Raw genomic sequence first — 18,378 nt, forward strand, 5'->3', positions numbered from 1 at the left:
GACCCGAGCATGCCGAAAAGAGGCTGGTCGACCAAAGTAGCTTGTTTGATCTCAAAAGGTAATGCTGTGCATCGTGAGGCCGTTATGCTGAGTAACAGGGTTACGGCTGCATCATATCCTGCGACTGGGTGGAGGATTTGCCCGGATCCAATTGGAGAACGAAGTGGTGATATCATCATGTCGTACACAGACCGGACATGGTCAAAAAGTGACGGCCCACTCTCAGAGGGTCCAGAGATAAACAAACCCAAAAAGCGAGTTATTCCCGAGCCAACCGCGCCAGCAACATCCGAGAGCTTTGACCGACATACTATTGCCCCTAGTATCGCCTTTAGCAGAAACGTAAATTGATTAGTATTTGTCTATCCAAGAAGTCCCCTACCATCTATAAATGAGCCCATCCGTTGTGCACAATGACTTGCATTTCATTGATGAGACAAAATGGTCCAGGTTCCTTGCGACCTTCCGCTTTCTCCGCCCACTTGCGAATACGCCAGCGAACCTGCAACTCTTTGAAAAGAGGGGTGGTGAGCCATCTGGCGACCCTGTTCTTCCACAGGCCAGAAAAGACTTGGGACAGAGAAAGCCAGCCTCCTGGCGGATGCACTGCATCGTACGCCTTTCTGGAATATCCCACGCGGACGTTGGGGTTAAGGAAGACGCCCCTGGTACGTGACGCCGGGTTGTCCGCATGGATGAGACAGCACTCGGAGCCCTCCAGATGGTATTCGGCCAGTGTGTCGTCGATTCCCCGAAACTTGAGGCCTTGGACTCCAGTAAAGACAGACGGGTGCATTGCGACAATTCCGTTCCAACAGCTCGACACTGGCACGGGAGCACCGCGGAGCACCGCTTTTCTGGAGTTGGAGGACCGGAAGTACGGCCAGGTCTGGGTCGCGTATTCATGACCGCCTGAATCTCGCAGGGCAAAGGTGTCGTAGAAGCGAGGCGGTTTGCTGAAATCGAGCGAGCAGGCCGCAGCGTATTGGCCGTCGTTTGTGTTTAGCAGAGCCACGATATCCGGAACCTGCAAAGAAGAATATCAGCGAGGGGATTTTGAAGACAGGCGCAAAGTGACCAACAAGACTCACCGAGAACACCACGTCGCCCAAGAACAACACGTAGTCAAATGTGGTCCCGTTCTCTGCCATGTTCAGCAGTGGTTGAAGAGAAAGATTCCGCATGCCAGCCAGGTAAGGTATTCTCCTCAACCTTTTTTCACCACTAGGGGCGGTAATCCATCCATGTTCGGCTGGCGGTGCGTCTATGGCGTCTTGATGTGTTTCCTTGTCGAGCGTGATCTGCCGCTGAACCCCAAGTCTGCCCAGGTCGCGGTCCAGCTCCCGGAGAGCACCCTTGGAATCATCCCAGCTACCGCTCTCGTAGACACTGACAAAGACATTGTCCGCACCCAGAGCCCTGGTCAGGTCCACGACCGCCTTGTTCCAGTCGGAGCGCAAGATGGCGGCGTTGTTCCAGTGCAGGCTCGCAATGTACACCCGTGTCGGCTTGAGAAGCGTCGTAGCTTGGGCTTGGGTGTCTCGCTCGGCATGGGCGACTCGGTAGTATATGAGCTGAGCCTCGACAATGGTCCATACGATGAAGGCGGCAATCAGCTTCCGGATGGTGGACCGCGACACGAGCTGGCGTTGGAACCGCGATCGAGGCAAGGTCACCGGCATGGTGCCGTTCGTTTCATTCGAGCGCAGACACTGAAAGATGTGTGAATGAAGTCGGCGGACGGTGGCCGAGAGCCATTGCAGAACGTACGGTACAGAGTCCGGAGTCCCGCGAAGGTGTGCGGCTCGAGAGGACAGCGAGTCCAGTGGTGTTTACCAATGTCAACTGCGCGATGGGACGAGTGGGAGCTTCCACTTCCTCTGCCGATAGTGAACACGGCCAAGCTTCAGGTCCTTTGTGCCTGGGCTGGGCTGTTCGTTAGGTTGTTCGGTTCGTGGCACCATCAGCGCTGTCAGGGCGGGGGCGGGGGCATAGGTATGTACCTAGACTACCGCCTGCCCAGTGTGTATGTAGAAGTATCCAGGGGGCAATGTGTGGGTGGAGCGGGACACAGCCGCAGTTCGGTTAGTTGGTGCCTGGCATCCCGGTCCCCTAACACCAACACCAACATCAACTTTCAAACATTCATCAACCGAGGCGATGCAAAATATTGCAAAAGTAGTACGGTCTACTTGGAAGATCAGATCAGAGTTGCGAGACACAAACAGCTCATGGCACCTGTAAACTAAGTGTCTCAATCAACGATTGATTGAGAAGGCGATGGCATCGTGTTATTCCCCGCATCCGTGGCGGCATACTTTACAAGTAGAGCTGCGATTTCGGGCCGTTGGCAGCTGGTGGCACTAGAGGTATGCGGGCAGTACCGGCACACTACACTGTACTGTACGCAACATGTATTGACTTATACGCCTCCAAATTCAACGTCGGTTCACGACAAAGGCTCCTTTCCGTCCACTGCCAATCATGGAATCGAAAGACCATCGCGACCGCGCAAGACCCAGTTATCACAGAACTGAGTCCAATTATTTCTCATTCTTTGCCCAACGGGCAGTTCCGCGAGTGGAGATGTCGAACTGAGTGCTTACATGTGTGCAGCCGGCCTGCGAGAGGCCCTCACTTCAGCGAAAGTCACTTAAAGTATGAAGCTGATCATTGGAGCTCCATGTAGGAGCTATGCGGTGTCGCTGCCGGCCAAGGTCGGGCCTCCTGCTACGGATGGACGTCCGGGTCAGCTACCGGCATGATCCTCGAGTGATGTGACGGCGGCCTGCCTTTGCCAACACAAGCGAGCAAATCATGATCGGTGGAGGGGAGATATAGGGTCCAGCCAACCGCTTCAACCCCAATGGGAGTTCTGTGTTTGGCCTCTGGCAGAATGCATAAGTTTGTTGCTGAGTGTCTGTTGTCAGGTTGGGATATTCCTATCATGAGAGATGATTGCGAGACACGCCAAACCAGCCAGCGAAGCAATGTTGCTGTACTGTTACCGTCGCCCGCATTTTGGTGTTACCTAGAGGCCAAGGTAAAGTATGTACAGGTCTGCTTGTTGGTATCTGCTCCTTGGGGTATCGAGAGGTACAGAATACAGGGAAATTTCCTCTAGCAGGTCCGTATCGATATGATACACCTTCCGTGTAAGTGTACCGTCCCGGACCTTCAACATCCAGGCAGAAATGGACACCCAACGCTATATAATGGACCTTTTTACCTAGCCCACCACTTCACCCGGCTCATCTGACTACTCGCCTTTCTCCCTCCAACATCGCACAGCCGAATTGGTCATTCCAGATCTCGTCGTAAGGGCAACTTGCACACAGATTAGGCCTTCTTGTCTTGTTTCTAAGCTACACCCAAAGGTCCTGTTGCCACCGAAACCCGGCGAGCTAAACTGATCATTCTACGAAGCGGTACTCGCGAATCTGGCCAGAATGGCTGGTCCCGATAATTCCAGCGAGTCGCCTGGTTACGGCACTGACACTGGCGACAACCGCCTGAGGAGCTGGTTCCGATCGTTGTCCCCGACAAAGGTTGACATTGTCGGCGATTTCACCGGCAAAGAGCGCTTTGCCATTCATGGAGAAGCCCTGCTTGCACATTGTCTTCATGCCATGAAAGTCGACTTTGACTGTGTGTTTGACCCCATCCGCGTTCCTCATCTCTAGGGTTTGTCCTCATTGCTAACCACCGGTTAATCGTACAGACGGCTTCCAGATTCTCCATGCCGTTCATTCAGTTGAGACTCTTCTCCAGAGGCTGCATGATCGAGGATGCAACTTTCACGTCCTCTGGTTCAATCGAGAGTATCAACTATCCATCCCCACGGACATCCCAGCTGAGATCACGTACCGATACCAGCTCACTCGAAGCATCCTGATCGAGCACTTCGCTCACGCACAGACTGACAAACAGACCATTTTCAGTCTTGTGTTCACGAGCCTGGACAGCAATTCTTTCGCTCAATATCTCCAAGAACATCATCCGCACTTTTTCTTGGGATCTAATGGTACAACGCCGTGGTGGACGGGTGGCCCGCAACTTCTGGTGCCTCTTCACATGCTGTACCGCATCAATTCAGCAGGATTGCATATCGCGTGCGTTGAGAATCTGGAGTTCAAGAGCTCAAGGGCTTTCCTACCGGTAGCCTCTCCCAGAGGGGCGCAAAGATCGCTCAATGGCGACACTCTTTCTCCAATTCCCGACACCTCCTTGATGGAGGACAACATTCAACATCGTCTTGGAGGACTCGCCAAGACACACAGCCTGACTGCTCGGGAAATAATATCCCTATACTCACTGGCTCATGTGCTTGCCAACCATGCGCTCGATGCCAGTGAGGGCGACGAGATTGGGCAGCACGTTAAAGCGCTGCTCCTCCAGCTAGTGTTCATGAGACACTGCAATGTTTCGAGCCGGAGCTTTGAGTCGCGGGGATCGGGACTCGAGTTGGGCAGCGCCGCCAATTCTTTCATTTGTTCCTTGGCTGAGCCGGCTCAACGCATTCTTGGCTCGTGGAGTTCAGGACCATTCGCAAACTCAGCATGGGATGCATTTGATCTCTTTGATGGGCGGCTCTACCTGGCATTACTGCGTTCTTCACACAACATACACTTGTCCTGCGCTCTTCACGAACAGTTCGTCCAGCTCGGTGGACTACTCGAGCAGCTCTGTGGCTACGATGCCACTGCAAAGTGGCCGGTCGATCTGACGAATACCGATGGAGAAGAAGCTCGTTTGAAGATCAGCGATCCCCAACCTAATCAGTTGGTACCGTCGCTGTCTATATTGCCTTTCAGCCATCCCGTTCTGGACAAGTATCTTACTTCAGTGCACCTACGCACAGATACTGTCATCTCCTCTCCAGTTGATTACAAAGTGCACAAAGAGCTGACGCATTGGCACAACAAAAAGCCAATTGACCCTAAGCAGCCCACCAAGGCTCCTGACTTTTGGGCAAGACGGCGAAACCAACGCTTCATGGCCGACATCATTGCCTACTCTGCTAGTCTTACCGGTGCATCTGGAAAGATTATCGAACCAGAAATCGTTGTTGTACGCGGCTCGGTCGAAAGAAGCAAGCCCGTTAGTAGACATGCGTCGAACAAGGGCAAGAAACAGGCAAATTCCAACATACATCTGGAGATAAGCCGCGCGCAATACGCTCCTAAAGAGGCAGAACGGCAGCCCGCTAATAGGCATGCATTGAACAAGGGCAAGAAACAGGCAAATTCCAACATACATCCGGAGATAGGCGGCGCGCAATACGCTCATCAAGAGGTAGAACGGCAGCCCGCTAATAGGCATGCATTGAACAAGGGCAAGAAACAGGCAAATTCCAACATACATCCGGAGATAGGCGGCGCGCAATACGCTCATCAAGAGGTAGAACGGCGCAAGGAAGCCAAGTTCAAGGTCAAATCGCTGGCAATCATCACCTCCTGGGAACAAAGGTGTCTCGAGTTCTCAAAGGAGGCATCTCTGGTTAAGCGATATTTGCTGGTCGAAAAGTATCTCTTGGGCTTGAGTCCAGACCATTTGTCTGTGATTGGGGCGGAAGTCTCCTTGTATCTTTGCCATATTCTACGCCAAATCCAGGGTCGCTACAACCCGGACACGCTGACTCGTAAGTGATAACCTAGGAGGCTGTCTGTACACTTCAGCATTCTTCAATCGGGCGCTGACTATTATGCAAATAGACTGCCATGTTTTGGCCATGCTTTGGTCCCGAACTCAGGAGACCGCCAAAATGACCATGACCAAAGAAGTCCACACACTTGTGAACAGAGTTTCAAAGTCTCTCGAACTCCCCCATTACAAGATCCCGGCACTCCTTTCAGAGAGAAAGCTGCCATTTGAGTTCCTGGATATTGCGAGCGGGGGTTTACTGCCTCCTGGAAAGTCTTCGCTCGACTTCCAGCTCGGATTTTGTGGACCGTTCTTTGAACGAAGTTTCGACTCGGCCCCAGATTCTCGTGTGCCTTTTGAGCCCGATGCCTGGCAGAGAAAGGTACTTGACGCTATCGATGAGAACAAGAGTCTGCTCGTGATTGCCCCAACGTCGGCTGGCAAGACGTTCATCTCATTCTACGCTATGAGGAAGGTTCTCGAAGCCAACAACGACGATGTACTGGTGTACATTGCCCCGACCAAAGCTCTCGTCAACCAAATTGCCGCCGAGATCCAAGCCCGATTCTCTAAGCAATATGGCCAAGAAGCGCGGTCTGTCTGGGCTATCCATACTAGGGATTACCGCATCAATAATGTGAAGGGATGCCAAATTCTTGTAACCGTCCCGGATATCTTGCAGATTCTTCTGCTGGCTCCTTCCAATGCAGCAGGCCCAACGTCTTTTTCCCGGAGAATAAAGAGAATCATTTTCGATGAGGTTCATTGTATCGGCCAGTCTGAAGACGGGATTGTTTGGGAGCAGCTTTTGCTGCTTGCACCATGTCCCATCATTGCGCTATCGGCCACCGTGGGAAACCCCCTCGAATTCCGAGACTGGCTTTCCAATGCACAGAAGGCCAAGGGATTCGATATGGAGATGGTGGTACATTCATCCAGGTACTCAGACCTCCGCAAGTTCATCCATGATCCGTCTCCCGGTTCATATGAATTCGAAGGCCTCAAACCCGTTGAACGTCTCCCATTTCCTGGACTAGACTCTGATTGCGAGAATCCGTTGCCATTCTCGTTTATACACCCAATCGCAGCTATCATGGATAGGTAGGTAAACATCGTGCGATCATGTAATGACATACCTCTACAGTAAGATCTCATGCTAACTCCAAAATAATAGGAGCCGGGACACGCTTAACGATGCCAGTCTTGAACCTCGAGACTGTATCGTGCTTTGGAAGCACATGACCAAACATCAGATTGGCCAGTATCAAGTTCCAACCTCCCTGGATCCTAAGAAAATGTTGCCGTCGCTCGTCAAAAAGTCCGACGTTACGAAATGGGAGTCGGCTCTCAAGGACGTCTTGGCTGACTGGATGCTTGACCCCAACTCCCCGTTCGACGAACTTCGAAACGATTTGCGTGGAGAACGGTTTGCTCACCTATCATCAACGCACAATCAACCCGAATCCATCGAATCCCCGCCTCGTCAATCTGGACCTATTGTATCACGACGTTCCATATTCTCACTTGTGACTGATCTTAGGTCGCATGGAGCATTGCCTGCCATCATCTTTAATTACGACCGGGTTGGCTGCGAGACTGTTCTTCGAGAACTCTACGAGACTCTTAAGTCCGCGGAAGCAGCATACAAGCAACACGATTCAAAGTGGCTTAAAAAGCTGGCGGGCTTCGAAGAATGGAAGAAACGCCGTGAGAGCGCAAAAACGAAGGACACAAAGATGAAGCAAACCAAGAAGACCGGCTTGAGAAATGAGGACGACGATGGCGCAATGAGTAAAGGAGACCGAGCCCGTGACGCAGCAAATCGAGAACTGAGCGTTTGGGACAGCTTTGACCCAGAAGCCCCCCTTCAGCAATTCAGCTTTGCTGATAACACCAAACTGACACAGGAAGAGCTGAATACGCGATTGAAGTCACTCAGGGCGGATGCCGTCCGTCCTTGGATCCGAGATGCTCTCTTCCGAGGAATCGGCGTACACCATGCAGGGATGAACCGCCAATATAGACAGATGTAAGTCTTTTCACTGGTATAACGAATTCATCCTTGACATTTGTATCTCACTGACTGATCCGTGCTGCCAGAGTCGAAATGCTTTTCCGTAAAGGTTATTTGACTGTGGTCGTCGCGACCGGGACACTTGCCATGGGTCTCAACATGCCTTGTAAAACAGTTGTCTTTACCGGCGATTCAGTTTTCCTGACTGCTCTCAACTACCGTCAAGCCTCGGGTCGTGCTGGCCGGCGTGGCTTCGACCTCCTTGGAAACGTTGTCTTTCATGGCCTCCATCCGCACCGGGTTTTTGAAATAATGTCTGCGAGGCTCCCGGATCTTCGCGGGCAGTTTCCAACATCGGTCACGCTCATCCTACGGCTCTTCATCCTTCTACACGGAACGCAGAACTCTGAGTTTGCAGCCAACGCTGTAAAGGGCCTGCTGACCCAAAGCAGACTTTGCTTGGGTGGACCTGATGCGAAAATGTCGATCGCACATCATCTTAGATTTTCGATTGACTACCTCAGACGCCAACACCTGTTATCCGAAAATGGTGTCCCTCTTAACTTCTCTGGCCTTGTGGGACATCTGTACTACACAGAGAATGCTGTCTTTGCATTCCATGCCCTCCTCAAGGACGGATACTTTCACGACCTCAGTACTAGCAACCGAAGCCGGGAAGACGTCATTCTTGAGATTATGCTTGTTCTAAGTCACTTGTTCTGTCGCCACGATTTGCCCCAACACAAAGACAAGCAGTTCCTCGAGCGTGTACATCGCTCTCCGTGTGTTGGAATTCTCCCAGATCTCCCCCAGAAAGCAAGTGAGGTCCTGGAGCGCCACAACCAGCAGACCTTGTCCATTTTCCAGAACTATGTCAGCTCTTATACCAATCAACATCTGACCGGGATGCCGGACAACTGTCTCCCCTATACCAAGTACAAGGTTGATCCTGTCGATGCTCAACCAACGCCGGACCTTTCAACTGTACTTCCCTCCTCTGACCGACCTCGGCCGCCCACGGTTGTTCGATCTCCATTCTCTGCACTCTCTGGCTTTACGGACGAATTTGCCACTATCCACGAGCTTTGCGAGACTGTCCGCGCAGGCGTCTTCCTTGAAGAGTCTGCAGTCCCGTATATTCCGATGGCACCAAAGGAAACGAATGGAGTACCTTGGAACGCCTACCTTTATGACTTCTTCAAGCATGGAGATATGGAAGCACTCAAGACTGTCAACATGATCAAGGGTGGCGATATCTGGTACCACCTCAAAGACTTCTCGCTCATTCTTTCTTCAATTGTGACCAGCCTTGCCAATTTTCTGGAGCTTCCAAATGCCGACGGTGATTTCGGTTTTGAGGAGGAGGAGGATGATGATGAGCTTGAGATGGCAGATGATGATAGACCAATCTTTAGCGGGGAGGAGGGGAATGGGATAAGGAATGATGTCTGCGGCGCTCCCGCTCCACCACCGCAGAAGGAACAGAAGAAGACCAAGGCGAAAAAGGAAGTGGTTGCCGAGTCATGGGATGACGAGATCAGCGATGAAGACACAGAGGAGGACACAAAAACGGCCAATCACGGTGGCAATTCGTGGTCTGGATCAGCCTCTGCTTACCCTCAGGCGCCCAGATGGGCTGACGACGGCGGTCAGTCGTTGATGGAGGTCTTCCGAAATTTCTCGGTACTTCGACAGGAGTTTGAGGAAAAATTCCGCAAGACATTTGCTTGAGGACTGACTTGTCGTTGCTGTCTCCAAGAAAGCAACGACGAGAAGAGTCCGGGAATACGCAGCTCCGGTGTGAATTGGAAGTTACATTTTCAGGTTTCTCTTCTTCTCCGTGGCGTGTTTGTGTTGGAATTAGATGTGGCTTCATGATAGGACCCCGGTTACATATCCTTTAGATATTCTCTGATGGAAAGAAAGCCCGATGCAGGAGTATCAATGTAGAAACGTCCCCTAAAAGTATTTGTCCGTAGCTGTTTCTTGTTTGCCCCATTTGGTTCGGATGAGCTGCACTTACCGAGCTCGGATTCGGATTCTAACATCAGTATAAGCAAGTTGATCATTACCAAAACTTCTTTCTCGTCCTTTTCCGGACATCTGAACTTCCGTGCTCGTAGTGACGACACCGATGGACGACAGATATACTTCTCTACCCCAATCTTCTCGCGGCGACATATTGTCATAAAGGAACACGAGGGCAGCTGGGGCAATATCCAGAAAAGCTCTCTGACCGAGCCGTCATTATCACAGCAACCGTCCGCGGTCTAGACCTAGATCAGTAGAAATGACCACACCTCAATACCAACCACTTACGTAGTCACGTCCTCGAATGACATCAGTAAAATTCTCGGTGAATCGTGTTTTTGCCCGCACACCACCTTCACAACAACAGCCCGCGGTCATTTCAAAGAGTGGGTAATGATGATGACTACCTCTATCCAAGGTTAATTGGAGGAACAAGATGGGTAAAGCTCACAAAGTGCGTGACGTTGCAGGAAGGATGAAAAGAATATTCCTCCCAGGTCGTCAATACTTTCCCCATAGGGAGAACGACGAGGCAACATGGTGTGTAGTGTATGGCTCATTGTCTTGGAGCTGATCATACGCGAGACATGCCTCATTCCCGTGAGCCGCGCCACGAAATCGTTTCAGGAAGCGTGTTTTTGGGTGTGTGGCGTGAGAAATATGAGCTCAGAGCTCAACGAGAGAGGGGGGAGGAAGGAATGTAAAGAGGAGATATTAGAGACAAGGAAGCTGAACTTGAAGTACATATATGGTTAAATAGTCTGCTCGGCCCCCGCACATCTTTGCTGACAACACGCCAGCACAGGATATCGCGTCAAGTTAGGCGATTCATGAATTATAACTTGGTCAGCTTGCAATCCCTTCACTACCTACGTCGAGTCCCAAAGCTCAAGCAAGCAACGCAACCGGGAGACCAGTAAACAGAGGAGCAACAACAACAACAGCAGCAGCAGCAGCAATGCTTCACTCATCCATCCTCGCCATCACGGCTCTCTTCCTCTCCGCGACGACATCCGTCATTGCCCTGCCAGCAGCTGAAGCTGACTTGGCGGCTCTTGAACACGACACCGCTGATGCCGCCGCTCATCTGCTCAAGCGTGCCTCGCCTGGCCCAACCGACACCACCTTCATCAAGAACGTTCTCAATACCGTCAACCCCATTAGGTCCAAGTACAAGGCCAACCCCCTCGCTTGGGATGCCACGCTTGCGAGCTTTGCGTTGAAAAAGTCCAACGGTTGTATGCTCAATCATACCGTAAGTTCGACTTTAGTTTCCTCCTTTCCATCTTCTCTCTCTCCCTCTCCCTCTCCTCTCTTCCTACCTCATCATCCCTCTTCCCTTTCTCCCTCGGATCAACCCATCTTCTTAATAACCAACCAACCAACCAAAACCGCACAGGGCCCCTATGGCGAGAACGCCTACTGGTGGTGGACCATCCCAGCAACCAGCACCCCCAACTTTGCTACCACCGTCACCAACGCCTTCAAGTCCTGGACCTCCCAGGCGGAGATTTCCGCCTACCAACAAGGTGACCTGCTGGGTGGCGGCCACTTTACGCAGACGGTGTGGAAGGCGAGTACGCGAATCGGGTGCGCGTTTAGCACCAACAGGTGCGTGCAGAATCCGAACCAGGATTGGTGGTTTTATTGCGAGTTTTCGCCTAGGGGGAATTTGGTGGGAGCTTATCCTGGGAATGTCACGGTGGTTTGAAAGAGATCCATGTTTTGAGAATGGGGGAGGGAGAAGGAGAGGGAGGGATAGTAGTGATTGATAGGGTAAAGGCTCCAGAGTACGGATGTGAGGAATGAAAGGGATGGGTTGGGATGGGTTGGAGGGAATGGTGAAAAGGAAAAAAAGCGGAGAGTGAGCGCGATTGATGGTGATGTGGAGAGGATAGGTAAATGGAAGGAGGGAAAGAGATGGAGGGTTAGGGTTGAACACGGCAGCAAGCTCGAAGGCCAGGCGCATGAAGATTGAGCCAAGATTGAGCCGGAAGTGCTTCTGGACGGGTATGTATTATTTGTGGGTTGTTTGACCTTTTTTGATTGAGTGTAGTTGCTTTCTTGACTTTGAACTTTTGTCTTGTTAAAATTAGAAATGAGGTTTCACCTTGCTGTTGGGCAGTTCCTACTCGACCACATTTCTTCAAGATATTCAAGTAGGTGAATTATCTCTATGCCGTGTGTTCAGGGTGCTGCTGCTGCTGAAAATCCGCAAAGCATCCTTCACCAACAGCAGCTTGGTGGAAAAAAGACAAGGCAAGTCAAGCCGAATTAGTCTCTGTTCCTCACAAGCAGCAAAATATAATAAATGGGCTGGGCCGCGCTGGAAAAGATCGACTGCTGGGATGTTTTTACTTCCTCACGGCGGTCAGTGGATGGTTGTAAGCTGTCAAGGTAGTGTACACTCGACTGGGCTGAGGCCTGGTTTTGGTTGACATGGTCCCAGATAGGCATGTAGCGTTAGCCGCAAGTGTTTTCGTAGGTTTGATAGGACAGTAAACCGATATCAAAGCGACTCGGTGGCACAAAGAGGGCGTTTGGTTACACGCGACACCATGGAGGGTGATATTGATCCGGGATTTTTCAGGAACAAAAGTGAAAAGGACTGCGGCTGCGCGGTTAAAGGCGGTGCACTGCTGTATGTACATACATGAAACGGAAGGGAAGGAAGGTGCAAAGTGACATCACTGTTGCTCGGCCCGCTGCCGAAAAACGCGCACCAATCAAATCCCACGGTTGCCTGAATGCCAGGGGCCCTTTGGGTCCACTTGGATTTCCTCCACCAATAGGTGGTGGGCGATTGTGTTTGTTTGACATGCGCTGTCAGCCTTGTGTGCTTGTCACCAAAACCGTCCCGTCTTGTCCACTTTCATCCCTCTTCTCCCTTGTTGAGGCTGTGACTTGTGTTTACATTGATTGCCCAGATAAGAACCCGACCTCTCGAAACTCAGCAGTATTTCAATATTTCGGTGTGTATCAACTTTAGCAAGCAAGCCCTACCAATCTAGATCTTTCGCTCACATTATATCATCTCGGTTTTAGGCTTGCGTCAACGAACCATACGTTCAACATCGCGACCCGAACCTGGACATTCAAACGAGACCCATACAAATTTCATACCAGCGACCACGAACATGTCATCGAACCCAACCGAGAACGACATCAAGCCAAATGGCGTCGTCGAGACAGGTACGCCGCCACTCACCCAATCACGCCTTGAGGTCTTGTCGCCCAAGACACGTACTGACTGTGAAGGTCAGATCTGGGAATTGTTCCCGTTCCCAAGGTGGAGGGCACTTGGACGGTAGACAAGGCAGTTGAGACCATCAGCACCGGGAAATACGCTGAAGGATCCGACTCACCAATTGGCTACTTCCATCTCCTCGAGCGCCTCAAGACTACCAAGCGCGAGGGATGGACGCGGTTTGCCATCAACCGGTAAGCGCCTTGCCTTGACTCCAAAGTCATCCATGTTATAGTAGACTAACCGACAGCTGTTCACAGAGGAGAATCCATTTCCGACCACATGTACAGAATGTCCATGATGACCATGCTCGCCCCCGCCTCCCTTGCCGAGAAGATCGACGTCAACAGGTGCATCAAGATGGCCCTGATCCACGACATGGCCGAAGCCCTTGTCGGCGACATCACCCCAGTTGACAACGTCCCAAAAACGGAGAAGAACAGACGTGAAGCCTCGACTATGGACTACATCACAAAGAGGTTGTTGGGCAATGTCGACGGTGGAAAGCAGGGCGAGCAAATACGTGCCATCTGGCAGGAATACGAGGATTCCAAGACGCTGGAAAGTCTCTTTGTCCACGACATTGACAAGATCGAACTACTCTTGCAGATGGTGGAGTACGAGAAGCGCGCAAAGGGCAAGCTTGACCTGGGCGAGTTCACCTTTGTCAAGACCAAGGTCGGACTTGACGAGATGAGGGTCTGGGCGGATGAGATTATCAAGGAGCGCGAAGAATTCTGGGCGGGAAAGGAGCATGTTCGTCGTGACGGGGGTGATGAAGGAGTTATCACGCAGGAAAAGGAGCAGATGCAAGAGGCATACTATGCCGGCCATGGGCGGAAGGAGTAGAAGCCGACGGCCAATGATCTTGAAATCACTTTTCGCTGTTTACATCGGCATTGGAAGACTTGTGGAGTGGACGGGAGTTATGGGATTTTAGGCGCTCGCATGGGATTATGGTTACGTACCTATGGCATCTGAAAGGGCGCTGTCGCCTTTGACGTGGATTTGTATGGAATACCCAGGCGGAATCGGACGGTTTGCGCCACCATCATGATATCATACAAGAGAAGCATGAAATAGCTAATCTAGCATACCTGATAGAACGGCAACTTTAGCATTAGAAATCACGATTTTTGTTTCCTTGGATTTCAAGTTGCCTCTTCACCCCAGTAGGCAAGATGTTCCTATTTCTATGACGGTGATAAGGTGATCCCGCCTCGTGCTGGAGTGGTCGGCTGCCGGGTAGTGACCCCCAAAACCGCTGCGCCAACCCCACTGAACTTACCGCGCCAACGGCCCGTGACAGCGCTGTTTGGTTAGCACAGGCCGTGGAGTTCAGATTTGTTGACCTTCGCCAACTGCAGGGGGTGAGGGGCTTCACATCTCCAGAACGGGATCCTCGCCCCGGTCATTGATCAGGAGACCCCTTGATCAGGTTCGGATTCCCCTTTCCTGACCCTCATGCGATCAATATCGACCGCACCCTGTCGTGAGCTCAAAACCGCTTGAGTTGACAACCATCATCTTCTTCTCTTCAACCAGTCGACCTTCGACTTGCTCCGGTTTTGTTGCGCCATCAGTCCAAGGTTCCGGTCCAAACCTTGATCAGTCAGAAGCAGAGCAGCCGTCACAACTGAACCGGAAGGCGATCATACAACAGCCAAGCCTGCGCTCAGCTACGATAAGCCTCGAAATTGTTGACCGCCCCCTCTCCGATAGTCCGACACCCCGTCCACATTCACATTCACGCAATCTGGATTGCCGTGGCTGGGTTTGAGAGAGTGTTCGACGCCGTGGTTCACTTTTTTTTTTTTTCGATTCTCCGAACAACTATTTGTCGGCCTGGTGTCCATCTGACGCTTGGGAAACAACACTAAACCCACCCGTCCTTTTTCTTTTCGCGCTGCGCGTCGCATACATATTTCCCTCGAAAGGCCGTTATAGTCGCCGTCCGATCTCTCACCGACTACCTACACCTGGTCCCGATTCCAAGGAGTCGCCCTCGCCCTGTCTCTAACTTCTTGTCTCTCCGTCTCAGCTCTGATCGCCCTTTGCTCTCTTGAGTCTGTGCGACTTTGGGGAGACACCCGCATACTTTCCTTTCATACAACTTTGTCCCCAAACGGCCGCCTTTCCTACCACCCCGAGCAGTTGGGTGAGGGCTCACAGTGCTCGACAATCGATAGCTCAGGCTCCTGATACCGTTTACCCCGCGATCGCGCGCCTCGCCGCGGTCACCTCCTTACTCCAACTCGTGCGCACCTGTCCACGATCGTCCGAAGAGACAATCACCGAGGAAAGGAAAAAAAAAAAACAGGGCCGAGATTTTGATTTGGACCCCTCTGAGCAGTCAGGGCGACGCACAATTGGACCCTGGCCGCCGGATTACCATGCAGAGACGCTCCTGCGGCAAGCACAGCATCCAGACTCGACAACCATTGGACCGAACGAACCACTCAGCAACGCAGTCACCGTTGCGGTCATCGAATCGTCATTCTTGACTTGGCTAGCCCCAACGCTAGAACTGTCTTAACGCACCGCGACCCATCGAAATTTACCCAACCTGCATCGGCGACACATTGAATGAAACCCCGTCGCATTTCTCTCGACCTTTGATAATCAACCCACCATGTCCTTCGGCCCCGATTCCCTTCCCGGTGGTTACTTTGAACCGGGCGGCGAAACCCCATCGCAAACCCTAAGTGCTGGCATCTTCCAGCCGCCAGCATCGCCGGCCGATTCGAACCACAACCTCGGCAAGTCTAACGGTAGTCTCTACGACGACATAGCCATGTCCAACGGGACAAGCCCCTCACAAACACCAGAACAAGCAAATGCGAAGCGGAAACGTTTGGGATTGGGTGTCCAGGGAGCGACCCCGAACGATCACAACATGCAGGTGGATGGCATGAACGACGGAAAGGCAGAGACAGGAATGACGGATGCGGGCCAAGCAAGATACAACTTGGCCGGCCAGCTGAATGCTACCCCAACGGGCGGCACCTTCACGGTCAACGGTAGGCTGGAAGAGAGCATGTACTCTGATCTAGACTACAGGAGAGCCGCAGGCTCCAAGCGAGCCCATGACGACCCCGATGGTCCGTCGTCTCAGATGGAGGGTCAGGTCGACTCTTCCACACAACAACAGAACCCAGCCAACTCGTCGAAGTGGGGATTTCTCGGCTTGCAAACCATAGGCCAGGTAATGGGCAAGGTTTGGGAGTTTTGTAAAGGCGGAGGATTTCGTGGCTTCCAAGCCGGAGGCGGCACAGGATACGAGGTTAACGGTTCAACAGTTACCCCAGCTGTGCAGGCCACTGCCGTTGGCCAGCCGTGGGCTAGCGAGCAACAAGAACAACCCATCCATTTTACCATGGAGGCCGATCAGGACACGTCGATGCCTCCTCAGGAGACGGTGATAACGCCCATACCGCCACCAGTGCAAGAATTCGTAGCACCCCAGGAGTTTTCATCCCCACTACCCCTACCCATGTCCGATTATATGCCCTATGCGCCCGAGTATCACGAGACGAACAATTCAGATTCGTTGACCCGACCGGCCGTCAAACGGAGACAAGTAAGCGAGATCCAGGATGACCTCAACAGGAACTGGATAATGGTAGACGAAAACGGCAACGGTGGCAGCCCATCGCCCTCCCCTGTCTTGCCTAGCTTTGGCGCTGCGTCATCAGGACGGGCAACGCCCGGGCTAAGGCCACCATCTTCTCTACGGACAAGGTCGACAGGATTATCTTCAAGTAATGCTGCAAGACGTATCACGGCTCCCTCGCAAAGATTTACTGGCGGTCCATCTATGCTGCCCCGGACACGGGCTCCTTCGAGACTATCGCAACATACCGTGGCGCCTAGTGTGGGCGCCCAAGAACTCCCTAGTTTTGGCGCTCCAAGGTCGCCACCGGCCAGGGACACGCCAACTCCTTCGTTCTCTACATCTACAACGGCGGCAGCTCCCGTGAGCCGAATACCCCTCCCGGCTTCTGCCGGTGGGGCGCCAGGAAATGGAGGGGTTCGCCCCAGTTTTGGCGGTCTCGATGCAGCCGTTTCCAACGGCCGCCAAAGTCCTGCTACTTTCAACGGCCGCCAAAGTCCTAGCCATGCAAACCCTACCCCCTTTGCGTTCTCCTCGCCTGCCTATCAGTCCTCTTCCAACTCGCGCCCTTCCAGTCGCCAGAGCCTTGGCTATGGTAATGCCGGCGGTGGCAACAGTAACACTAGGCGAAGTCTTCAAGCGCCCATCCAGCTCTCTTCCCCTGCCATCCCCAGACCCTCGTCGAGTTCAGCCGCCAAGGTCCTGAAATCCCCCACCAACCACCACCGCCGCGGTGAAAGCAGCGGCGCTGCCGGTCCCAGCCACAGTTCCTCGGCAAGGCCTGGGTCGTCCATGCGTAGGAACAGAGGACTGAGTCTTCATGGCGCTTATGTCGAGGATGGACTGAAGGGCAGCCCTAGGCTGGATGGCGAGGCGAAGCATCTTGCGAAGAAGAAGATGGCTGCCGAAAGGGATGCGGATGCGAACATAGATGCTTTCAATGAAAAACTGTTGCAGATGATTCGGCAGGGGAAGGAGGCATTGGGGACAAAGGTGGAGGTGCTCGATGATAGGGGTGGTAGTAATGTCGTGTGGGAGGAAGATGAGCTCTGAAGACGGGTTGGAGAGTGAATCAGGTGTTGGTGATACCCGGTGGCTGCGAGGTCAGATGAGCTACGATCAGTTGGATAGGCTTTTCTGATATTGGATCCCACCCATGATGAGTGAGTTCAGGAAGCTGCGGCCCAGGCGCAATTCTGGAGAATTACGGAACATACAGTTGTTAAAGGTAAACTGTTTTGGGCTGTTCAAAGTGGCAGGATGATCAAAAAGATTGGCGGAAGGTAGTGTGCTCGTGATTGATTACAATCATTGGGCAGACACGAGAAGGAAGGTAGGAAGGAATGCGCTGGGGGCTCCACGTCATTCGCTCCTTGTTGTTTGCATTCAGGCGCGCGGATCGCATGGGCGCCGGGAGTTTTCTGCTTTGCTGACACGTACTCCATACCTGCTCTTTTGCTGTCCGTTTTTGTTCTTTGATACCATTTCTTGGAGCCCCCTGTTTCGGTTACTTTTTGAGCGAGCAAGTGTGTCCGATTTTGGTGTGTTTTTGTGTGGCTGTTCGTTCCTGTCGTCCGTCCAGGGCAGGCAGATTGTTTACATTTGTTAGGATTACCGAAGTATATCATGGCATATTTTTTGTAATCTTTAGTATCATCCTGTGAATGATATATAACAAATAGCATTGGGAAGTTGACTCGTCAGGTACATATTTTTTATCGGATTTCTCCCTCTTCTACTATTACATATCCCTAGATAACACGGTACCTACCCATCAGCAACCGCATTTTTAACACACTGCGTATCTATCTCTCCGGCATTAACCCTAAC

The 18,378-nt window shown here is 52.2% G+C and overlaps 5 protein-coding genes across 6 annotated transcripts; 4 read left to right on the top strand and 1 right to left on the bottom strand.

Moving 5' to 3' along the window:
- Positions 1 to 330: 330 nt before the first annotated feature.
- Positions 331 to 1,882, bottom strand: NCU04473 (polysaccharide export protein). The gene is made up of 2 exons (XM_951949.2): positions 1,092 to 1,882; positions 331 to 1,027 (listed from the first exon to the last, which is right to left on the bottom strand). The coding sequence occupies exons 1-2, from the start codon at positions 1,680 to 1,682 to the stop codon at positions 386 to 388; spliced, it is 1,233 nt and encodes a 410-aa protein (XP_957042.1). The 5' UTR covers positions 1,683 to 1,882; the 3' UTR covers positions 331 to 385.
- Positions 1,883 to 2,642: 760 nt separating this feature from the next.
- NCU04472 lies at positions 2,643 to 9,733 on the top strand. 2 transcript variants are annotated; one of them, XM_011395801.1, is made up of 7 exons: positions 2,643 to 3,648; positions 3,722 to 5,136; positions 5,242 to 5,295; positions 5,401 to 5,641; positions 5,715 to 6,744; positions 6,818 to 7,672; positions 7,744 to 9,733. In XM_011395801.1, the coding sequence occupies exons 1-7, from the start codon at positions 3,450 to 3,452 to the stop codon at positions 9,386 to 9,388; spliced, it is 5,439 nt and encodes a 1,812-aa protein (XP_011394103.1). In that variant the 5' UTR covers positions 2,643 to 3,449; the 3' UTR covers positions 9,389 to 9,733. The 2 variants fall into 2 exon arrangements, with proteins under 2 accessions (XP_011394103.1, XP_011394102.1); XM_011395800.1 differs by having other exon boundaries at positions 3,722 to 5,295.
- A 739-nt stretch (positions 9,734 to 10,472) lies between these two features.
- NCU04471 (hypothetical protein) lies at positions 10,473 to 11,513 on the top strand. The gene has a single exon (XM_951947.2). It carries the CDS (start codon positions 10,647 to 10,649, stop codon positions 11,397 to 11,399), a length of 753 nt encoding a protein of 250 aa, XP_957040.2. The 5' UTR covers positions 10,473 to 10,646; the 3' UTR covers positions 11,400 to 11,513.
- A 1,004-nt stretch (positions 11,514 to 12,517) lies between these two features.
- NCU04470 (HD domain-containing protein) lies at positions 12,518 to 14,103 on the top strand. Its single transcript, XM_951946.2, has 4 exons — positions 12,518 to 12,660; positions 12,734 to 12,880; positions 12,952 to 13,129; positions 13,196 to 14,103. Exons 2-4 carry the CDS (start codon positions 12,826 to 12,828, stop codon positions 13,782 to 13,784), a joined length of 822 nt encoding a protein of 273 aa, XP_957039.1. The 5' UTR covers positions 12,518 to 12,660; positions 12,734 to 12,825; the 3' UTR covers positions 13,785 to 14,103.
- A 240-nt stretch (positions 14,104 to 14,343) lies between these two features.
- Positions 14,344 to 18,342, top strand: NCU04469 (hypothetical protein). The gene has a single exon (XM_951945.2). The coding sequence runs from the start codon at positions 15,568 to 15,570 to the stop codon at positions 17,599 to 17,601; it is 2,034 nt and encodes a 677-aa protein (XP_957038.1). The 5' UTR covers positions 14,344 to 15,567; the 3' UTR covers positions 17,602 to 18,342.
- The last annotated feature ends 36 nt before the right edge of the window (positions 18,343 to 18,378 follow it).

Source organism: Neurospora crassa, linkage group IV (genome assembly GCF_000182925.2).
Source record: "Neurospora crassa OR74A linkage group IV, whole genome shotgun sequence".
Classification (NCBI taxonomy): domain Eukaryota; kingdom Fungi; phylum Ascomycota; class Sordariomycetes; order Sordariales; family Sordariaceae; genus Neurospora; species Neurospora crassa.